The 10,343-nt window shown below is 38.6% G+C and overlaps 1 protein-coding gene across 3 annotated transcripts in view; it reads left to right on the top strand.

Annotated features, from left to right (window-relative positions):
- The first annotated feature begins 239 nt into the window (after window positions 1–239).
- Window positions 240–10,343, top strand: part of LOC142108161 (Fc receptor-like protein 3) — a 131,838-nt gene continuing 121,734 nt past the window's right edge. For 2 of the 3 annotated variants that reach the window (XM_075191772.1, XM_075191773.1), the window contains exons 1-4: window positions 240–317; window positions 3,079–3,099; window positions 8,261–8,524; window positions 9,403–9,648. In XM_075191772.1, coding sequence (XP_075047873.1) covers window positions 287–317; window positions 3,079–3,099; window positions 8,261–8,524; window positions 9,403–9,648 — 562 coding nt within the window. In that variant the 5' untranslated portion in view covers window positions 240–286. The remainder of the gene's footprint in view (window positions 318–3,078; window positions 3,100–8,260; window positions 8,525–9,402; window positions 9,649–10,343) is intronic. The other variant, XM_075191774.1, reaches the window with a different exon arrangement.

Genomic DNA, 10,343 nt, shown 5'->3' with positions numbered 1-10,343 from the left:
AGCAGACTGCAACACCAATCCATCCGTGGTTTATAACCACCAGGTTGTGTCCAGCAATTTCTATTTCCTGTTTTCTTCTCCAGAGTAGTGTTGATTCTATTTATAGCAAACCCTTACTTTGCTATTCTGCTGTCTAAACATGGTTGGGGGAGTAACTCTATGTGCCAATATGTTTCCTGGCTCTTTTTTATAAATCATAATGAAAACATTTTTAATAAAAAAAGAGAAAATGATTAGTGTCAGCATTCAGACCTTAGACTGTTCTCCAATACACACTGAAGTCACCATGTCCGTCCTGACATTAATCATCCTAATGTGTAAGTGCCGAAACTTTCTTTTACTTTCTGTAAGTCACCAGATAAATACATAAGTGAAAATAGGAAGCTTAAAGATGGAGTCAACATTATAGATTGTTAAAATTGTGCTATGTTATTTAAGTATTAGTGTGTGTATGTGATTGTGATACAACGTGTAAGGAAAGCACAGTTAAGAGACATACAGACTTACACGTGTTTATAATTAATCCGAAACATCTTCAAACATGTTAAAGTCACGAATGGTGTCGGAGAGTAAATAATTTTACTCTGAGCTTATTTTCAAGATAGTTCTCTTTGCAAGTAAATGGTCAATTATTTTGGCTTGTTAAATGTTGGTTTCTATATGCACACAACAGTGGCTGTTCTTGCTACCTGAAAGAATCCATTTTGTGTTTTAACATTCCAACTGTCTTGGTAGAACTGTGCCCCATCCATTCAGAGATGACCCCGCAGGCTCAACTCACAAACACACACTATGTCAATTTTATGTATCAAAATCCGATATTGTATAAAATACACTGTGCACTTTAGCATTAAATGGACAGATAATATTTAAATTTTATGTACGTCTTTATCAGAGATAAGCAAATTTGAGGACAAATTTTGTTTTACCATTCCGCCCTTCTTCACTGGAATTCATAGACTATTAATAGAGCTGTGCCAACATTGTTCAATTCTTTCTGCTCTGTGGAGGGGCTGGGGGAGGGCTGAGAACACTTGAGGACAAAGGTGCAAAATTCTGACACCAAATGCGGAAAGGAGAAACTATTTTGATGCACAGTTTTAGAAAAATTTTGTTCATCTTTAGTTTTGTTACAATTCTGGGTAGATATCATTTATGGATCTGTTCGTTCATCTTTTTTGATGAATTATATATATCACCTTAATCTTGAACATGTGACATTAATTACCATTATTTCCCAATTAATTTCTGAGAAGCTATCTGTATTTCCCGTTATCGTTTTATACTCTGCACTAATGTTATCTATTTTTAGTATTGCACTTCCTTCCTTTCTTTAGTTGTCAGAAGCAATTGTACTATAACCAATATACAATTAAATAAATTAATAAAATTAATACAATTAATAAAACTGTATGAAACTTGTATGAATTCTCCTGAAGTTGCCTTGCCATAATTTGTCTGCGTTCGGCCTCAAAATTCACAAATCTCCTCAAAACTCAGGAAGCCCTAACAGAGCAGGTTTTCCAGATCACAAGTGAAATAATTATACCACTTGTGAATCTGTAAAAAAGTTCCAGTCAGTAATGAATACACCTGTGCTCCAACAAGGAGATATGGAAAACCTGCACTTTTGGGGGTTCCTGATGACCAAGTTTAGGGAAAATTTTGTGAGAATACTTGAAAGTTATTTACATTTGTATAGTGTTTTTTTTAGATAGATTTGTTTTTTTGTTTGTATTTAGACAATTGTATTATTTTTTGTGTAATTTTAGTAAGTATATTCCCCATCATTCTTCCTAGTGACAATGAAGCAATTCAGCAACAATAGATATTGTCCATGTTGTGGCTTCCGACAAGGCCAGCTCTGGAAATACTCGGCTGATTCTGGTTTCTCCTGCAGTTTTGACTACTTCATTGGAATACCACCTCCTTTCTGTTATTTGCACTACTATTGAATCATTGGATATTAGCTGTAGCGCCCAAGTGCAGTCATCTACTTCTGTGATTATAGCCTGTCCATGTTATTGTTCCAATGTCTGCATCATCTGCAACATATGTGGGTAGCTCCCCAGTGTTGTCACTAGCTAGACAGTGTTTCACATTGCCAAGAGGCGGCTTTATGAAGAATTCAATTGTGGTTCCATGCAATCTATGTAGTGACTTTGTGAGTTATGGTCTGGGCACGTGTACACCTCCGGCCTCCAACCACACCATCAGAGGGTTCATAGGATGGACCTGGGCAAGGAGTGCCATCTGTATTATGTTATGTAGCCCAGCCGTAAATAAATAGTGCCAGGTTTTGAAATGGTATATCTGACTAGATGTAAACTCTTGTTGTGCACAGTAGGGGCAGTGGGAGCTGTTGCTTACAAGCCCAGTAATGTGTAGGCCATGCGACTGGAGAGCACTGGTATGATACTAGGGCCCTCCATGCTAAGAGGAATCCCACCTCTTGACATGAGTAGGTGATTTGTAATGAGCAGAATCTGAAATCACTGCTGCACATTCAGACTATGGAACATGAGGCTGAGCATCAATGTGTTCTGAATGAAGCCACATGTTTCTTCAGGTGTCTTTGTTGAAGGGCCACCATCCTCTTCAGCATAACCAGGGAAGGGATAGATGAGGGATCTCCTTACACATTTACAGGCATGGTTTAGGCCAGTTTCTCTTTCTATGTTTGCTGATAAGGCTCTTTGCATTCCATGCACTGTTATTGGCCTGACTCTCCAATGGGTTTTAAATATTTGCCAAATCCGATCCAATTAACTAATTAATTTGTAGTATCAATTTGACTATATCTGTCTAATAAATATATTTTTTGTATATACTGTACATTATGAATCCATTTCATGGTGGTATGAACATTTGCTCCTCTCTCATGCATGTCCTCTTTACTTATCTGTAAATAGGGCCAAGAACTTTCATATGTTTAAAGGTAAACACAGAAGAGAGGAATGACTGTCAAGGACTCCATTTAGGAAAACCAAATTATTACTATTTTTGCGTATAATGAAATATATTGATCTATCTATGAAATTCATATTTATTTATAAGTTACTGTTTTTTGTCTTTCAGCATCAGTTATGATGAGTTCAGGTAAGTCAATTACAATAATCGAGTAATCAGCAGGTTTTTTTTTGGAAGTGGAAAGTAATGTGGAAAATATATTTTGAATTAGTATTGATTTTTGTTTTTTGTTCTTTATTTGGCTAAATTATTTAATCTCTTCCCTTGTTAAGATGGTGCCTCTGGTGGGTAGAGGAAACAGGAGACCCTCAAGAGATTGTAAGCATTGTCAGAAGGCTAACAGAAACGTACCCCAGTAGCTAGAGGGAAATCCAAAATCATAACCGAAATTGTAGCCAATATGTCAGGTCCAGATCGAGTAGTTGTACGGGACAGGAGGATTGTCATACAAAGCCAAAGACAGACAGAAATCTCAGGAAAGCTGGATTAAGGCACCTGGCACAATAATATGGGAGTTCATATAGTCCATATAGTCCCAGAATGAAAGGGTTTGGATACAGATAGGAAGTGGACACTAGGCTAAACTGAGCATGCTCCACAACCCATTTGAAAGATACAAGTTCTCATGATTAAGAGTTGATATAAAAAGCTGTCTTTACAGAAAGTGCCATGCTCCCCCAGGCATTTTATGAGTTGATCATTTTTTAATAATATATTTGTTCCATAAACAATTGGACACTTCATCCTCCCCTCATATTGGAGTTTCCACTTGCATTCCAATACATATATTAACAAAAAGTTGATACACAACTCTTACATGACAATGGACGGCAATACTATTCCTACCATGGCTTGCTATACTGAATTTGCATCATCCTGGTGCTTGTAGCTTGAGTATAAATAATCCCTTAGCTATAGATATTATGCCTACTAATGCATAAAGAATTTTATAGTGTTGGGGAAGAGTCCTCCAAGGTGGTCTTAGATGCTCGTCGGGAATATTATCATACGCTACAGATACAAATAACACATCAACCCCACCAGGCAGCTTTTGTTCCCACCTGTCCGCCCAAATTCTAGGTGTCAATATACCCCTTAGAGCAGGGTTCAGGGAACTTTTTTAGCTTTTACCCCCAAATATATTGAGATATGCCAACATTACCCATTTTATTTGAAAGGAAGAAAATCATATATTATACATTATTGGAATTCAAAATTGTATTGAATGTATTGAAAATTCCTTTGAAAACTTCAACTTGAAAACTTCAGGTTTTGGAGAAATGATGTTGCTTCATTTTTGATACGAGAGCATCAATATTGCGGCATTTTGATGTCAGAGCAATTTGGATACAGTCTTCAGCGCCCAGTCGATTTCTCTGCTTTGTTTTTATGATCGTTACAGTGTAAAATCCTTGTTCGCAGACGTAGGTTGTTGCAAAAGGCAGCACATTTTTGACTGCCTCCTCATGTGCTTTTTTGATGCCTTTGCAGCTGTTGACATCCAAATATATGACAGATCTGCTTTGTTTTCCAATGCAATACGTGATTCATTATTACATCGAAGCTCAAGAAGTGCCTCTGCCAACCCTTCAGGCTCTTCTGGTACAACAGAAATTTTGTATTTAAAGGGGTCTACAATCCAACTGACAGCATGTGAATCAGCAGCATTACCCCCAGGAATTTCCTTTTTACCCCATTTGGGGTAATTTACCCCTGTTCCCTGACCACTGCCTTAGAAGCTAACTAGCGCCTTTATACATCTTACTTTCTAAACCTCACCTTGTAGAGCCATCGTCCCGCCCTCCCCTTCCCCTTCATTCCCCATAATCTTTGTTTTTCTCTGTCTTTTGTGTCTTTTTTTTCTTATTATCTAAAGAAAATGTATGTTTACTGAAATGATTGTGACCATATTTATACCTTCTACATACAGCTTTGATATTATTGTACCACTTTACTGCATGGTATATTTTTGCTTTTTTTGTATCTTTTTCAATAAAAACTAATTACACAACAGAAAATGAATGCATAACTCAAATTACTGTTAATAAAACTTTTTACCATAAATGTTTTTTGACCACTGACACTATTCTTATTATTAGGGAGCTTCAGAATAGATCTTACCTACTCTTCAAATGTCTCTATTGAGTAACAATTCCTCTAAAGACATCGTTATTTCCCTTTAAGTATATTCTTCATCCAGGTATTTTAGCGATTCCCATGGTAATGAAGACAATTGTTTGAATCAAGTAGTCTTCTGAGAAATACAGGTAACAATTTTTGTGCCCTGCACTAGGCAATTAACTACTGATTTGTGATAAATGTGAGTAATTTAAAGATTATAATTGTTAGAAATCAAATATTTAGCAAAAACAAATACAGAAAACGAACCTCCATCCAAATAACCATTAGATCATCTATATTATCTAATATATATAAGCCTAGCGGCGTGTGTTAGTGTGTGTGTGGAAAAAATTATTTTCTCAGAAAGGGCTCATCCAATTGACTTGAAATTTGGTATACTGACATTATTTGACAAAAAAATTATAATAGTGAAGTCAGGTAACTTCCATCATCCCCCCTTCCCCCCGTGGGAGGGGTAGTAAAGGCTAAATTTAATACACTTTCATCTCTGACTTTGTCTCTTTATCTATATGTGTATAACTATTTTTGAAATTTCTTGTTTGTATGTGCAACAGTCACTTTTGTGACATTTACTCCTAATTGGGAAAATGTATTTGAAGGTGATTCAGTGATTTTATCATGTAACGTGAGATCTTCTAAAAGAGTCTTAGCCTACAACTGGTGCAAAGACAATATAAATATAAATAAAAGTCTACAGACATTCACAATTACATCTGCAGAAAAGGTTGACAGTCTGGATTATCAATGCGGGCCGGATTTAGTGATAGTAGTTACCCTGCCAGACTGTATGTTCATTCTAAGGGTGAGTTACCAAACATGTTTATTGAGCCTAGACATTATATCCCCTTTGTCTTTTCTTTTCATACTTCTCACTAGCTTCCGCCTGTGTTTTTACTATTTTCTTTTGCTTCTCCTTCTCTGTTATTTGCTGTCCCCCTTTTTTTGACCCATTTTTGGGTGGTGCCCAAAAATGAACCCTGTAAGTTCCATTTAATTCAACATTTGTCCCACTCTCGGGGATTGTCGGTGAATGACGCGACTGATCGGGACGTATGTAAGGGGGTGTATCAGTAGTTGGAGGATGCATTGGTTCAAGAGTATGGGTCTGGTGCATTGCTGGCAAAGCTTGATGTGGAATCGGCTTTTCATCTCCTCCCCCTGCACTCTGATCCCTTCCAGTATATGGGTCTTAAGTTGGTTGATGGGTTTTGCTTCCCTATGGGATCTGCTGTGTCATGTGGTTTTTTGTGTGTTAGTTCATTCCTCCACTGGTGCATCGTTGCTGGAACAGGCCACCACAGTGTGGCTCATTATTTTGATAATTTTTTGTTTATAGTCCCCAGTGAGTCTGCTGAATGTCAGTAGGTTTTGATTTCAAAGCAGACCTTGTTTGCGGTGCTGGGGGTTCCAGTTGTGGTAGTTTGGATGAGGCTTATTTGGGTCGGGGCTGTAAATGGTTGAGACATTGCGGTGGTCCTTGTTGACCAAGTTTCAGTTCCGGGCAGTTTTTCAGAAATGTTTACGTAAACTGGGTTTGGACTCTGCCGACTATGGCACTCATTCAGCTAGGATTGGTGCCACAACGGAAATTTGTTCTGTTCAATCCATCATGGCATTGCGTGGATGGAAGCCTGGGTGTTATAAGAAGTATATGAGGATGCTTGAAGCACGTTAATGCTAACTTCCTTCTCTGGTGGGGCTGACCCATGACGTGCATTGCTTGCCTTGTTTACAAGGGGGCATGGATTTGCCTAATTTTTCCTCAATATGGGGGGCCTGATTGGCTTGTGGCTCCTCAAGGTTTTTGATGGTTTTACCTCTATATGGGTCAATCTGTGCATTCTTTTCCCTGGTTGCGCCTGCTGTGTTTAAATATTGATTAAATGCATTTGGTTCTTTCATATATTTTGCCTTACCTCCATGTTTCAGGTTCATGACGGGACTCCATGTCGGTGTGGCTTGTGGGGTGGGTCATTCCTTTGTATATTGGGCTTCATTATTGGGTATTCTGTCCAGTGTATAGTGTAAATCAACCTGTAGTTGACCTTTGGAATTTATTAATGCAATCAAAGCATTAGAAGTGGCCACCAGCACACAGAGAATAGACGCAAATATAGAAGTTTATTCAACCCATAGGGGTGTAGAGAAACAAACTAGCTGACGGCAGCTGTTTCCATCCAAACTCAAGGGATCTTTACCAAGACTGAAGTGCTATTAAACAGATTCTCATATTTAACTACTCGAAAATGGACCCTACAGGAACCCTGGTGTCATTACTCTCCACAGCATGTCATCTCGTTGACCGCTGAACATATCATGACGTGGTGCATCATTCTGCCAGTTACCGTGGCAACTGCTACTGGCACCACTCACTTAAAGAAAGCAAACATAAACAATAAAACATGTAGCAATAGGAGAAAAAGTTAAAGAAAAAACATAAGATGAAGCAGAAATAGAAAATAAAGAGCGGGAGGACAATGTAAACTCACAACAAGTGTCACAATTCTTACACAACTATGCTCATTTTCTGCAGATAGGAAAAGGAAACTTTGGTTTACCTTGAATTTTGTTAATGGCCCCCAGTGATGGAATTGCCAGAGTCAGATAATTGTCACATGACTACTTTTTGCATTGCCTTTATAAGGGTCCTCCAAAATATTGTATCTCAGATGAAGGTTTATCATTCATCACTAGGTAAAATATTTTGTGGTCATCTCCAACAACCCACAAATAGCAGCTATCTCAATCTTAAAATTAATACCAAACTATTCGCAAAACTATCTCTACCCTTTTTTAACTTCAAACCTGAAAAATTGGCACACAGATCGCATATGAAGTGAAATGTTCAATTATAATTTTAAGAATTGCTATGACAATAAATGTAGGGACAAATGATGCTGATGAGGAACATATCAGGATGTGGGGTGAATATCCAATTTCTGTTCAGTAATAAGAATGCAGTTTGACACTTTTCTTTCTTCAGATGTGTATTGTATATATTGCTCCCATTTCATTTTTTGGCAGCTCGTCTTAGAAATGTCTCATGTTTATTAAGATTGTCTTTATAATACACCATAAATGTCCATATTTTAATACTAAAAATGTTGTAGGGTATGTTCATCTACTTGTGATATATGTTATTTTGTAGGTTCTGCAGTCAGACCTGTTGTGACTTTTACTCCTAACTGGAGTAAGATATTTTCTGGGGAATCTGTGACTATAACATGTGATGTGGGATCTACCGCACGAGGAACCCAGCGATATCATTGGTACAAAAACAACAAGGAAATGTCTTCTACAGAACGTAATATAACAATTACATCTGTAGCAGCAGAGGATTGGGGGGATTATCAGTGCTCAACAGGAAATGAAATTTTAAGTCACCCTGTCAAATTGGATGTTTTTTTATATGGTGAGTTTTTACATTTATTATACTTAAAATAAGTTAAAATATGTTTTGATTACAGTGGAGAACCACATTTGGACAGCTCCACAAATTGTACCCCCCCCCCATTTAGCTAATCATTTCCACTGATCCCAAGGTTCCCTTTCATAACCTCAATGTTGGAGTATCTGGCTGAGTCTTCACCGTAGCCTTCACCAAGGCTCTCTCTAACTATACTGCCCCTTATATCTCTAACCTCCTCTCCATTCACACTCCTGCTCGCTCCCTGAGCTCAGCCAATGATCGCCACCTCTCCTCCTCTCTTATCACCTCTTCCCACTCCAGAATCCAAGATTTTTCCCGTGCAGCCCCCCTTCACTGGAATGACCTCTCTCGTTCCATCCGCCTCTCTCCGACTCTGTGCTCCTTCAAACGTGCACTAAAAACCCACCTCTTCCTTAAAGCCTACCAACCATCAGTATAACCCCTTCACCTCCTCCACTCGCTCACTCCCTTGCCTCATCTGGCTCCCCTTGTGTCTGTTCTGTTTTCCCTCCCTTAGGATGTAAGCTCAAATGAGCAGGGCCCTCTTCCCTCCTGTCTCCCTACCTCTTCTTCTGCTCCGTGTCTATTGCTTTACCTGCCTGGAGTTCTGAAGTACTGGGATTTTTGTTTATTGTTTTGTACTGTCTCACCCTGTATAGTCTACTGTTTGTATGGTGTACAGTGCTGCGGAAATCTTGTGGCGCCTAACAAATAAAGGATAATAATAATAATAATAACATGGTCAAATTTGTTTTGGGAACTCTTCCTGCATTGGCAATAGATGGAGTAGACTGAACGTCTCTCTGAGATACAAAAATATGTTTTTCAGTTTAATATAACATTATCATTTCTATTTTCAGCCTATATCATCCTGCAAGCACCCCTCTATATATTTGAAGGGGACCCATTGACGCTGAGATGTCACAGTTGTTCTCCATATGAAGATGAAGTAGAGACATTTTTTCAAACGGATCATAAATATACACAGCCAAAAAAGCATATCTTATATATTCCAAATGTAACCACAGCTATGACTGGGAGGTACCAATGTAAAAAGACAATAAAGAGTTTTGATAGAATGGATGCAACATTTATCTTGGTCCAAGGTAAATATGGTACTTTCATTTAGAATATATTTGTAGTATATAAGAGTGATTAAACAACATATAAGATTGACTTAGATCACCTCTAAGGCAACATTATGCAATGTAAGCATATTCACTTTGTATTCCTTTATAATTGAAACTCTCCATTTCTTTTCTTTATAAGATATCCAATTCTGAACCATGTGAAGCTCTCCTACAGTTTTCATACAGCTCTCTCTTTCTCTCTCTCTTTCTCTCTCTCTCTCTCTCCCTCTCTCTCTCCCTCTCCCCCTTTCCCCTTCTCTCCATCTCTCCATCTTTCACCTTCTCTCCATCTCTCCCTCTCTCCCTCCCTCTCTCGATCTCTCCCTCTCTCTCCCTCTCTTCCCCTCGCTCCCTATCTCCCTCTCCCCCTTTCTCCCTCTCCCCCTTTCTCCCTCTCCACCTCTCCCCCTCTCTCCCCCCCTCCCTCCCGCCCCCCCCCCCCTTTCTCCCTCTTCCACTTTCCCCCTCTCCCTTTGATTCCGGCGACTCTCACATCTGTAACTTTATAAAAGGCACCTGGGACACTTACTAGATTGTACTAGAGGAATAAAGTGTGAAGTCACTGTAATTAGTAAAAGTCCTACAACACTGTCGGCCACAAGACACAATAGCTTTCTGTACTTGTCATTATTACCATTGCATACCTAGGTGTAGAAATAGGCCACAGATAG

This window comes from Mixophyes fleayi, chromosome 12, assembly GCF_038048845.1.
Source record: "Mixophyes fleayi isolate aMixFle1 chromosome 12, aMixFle1.hap1, whole genome shotgun sequence".
Classification (NCBI taxonomy): domain Eukaryota; kingdom Metazoa; phylum Chordata; class Amphibia; order Anura; family Limnodynastidae; genus Mixophyes; species Mixophyes fleayi.
This window is presented reverse-complemented; position numbering and strand designations above follow the sequence as displayed.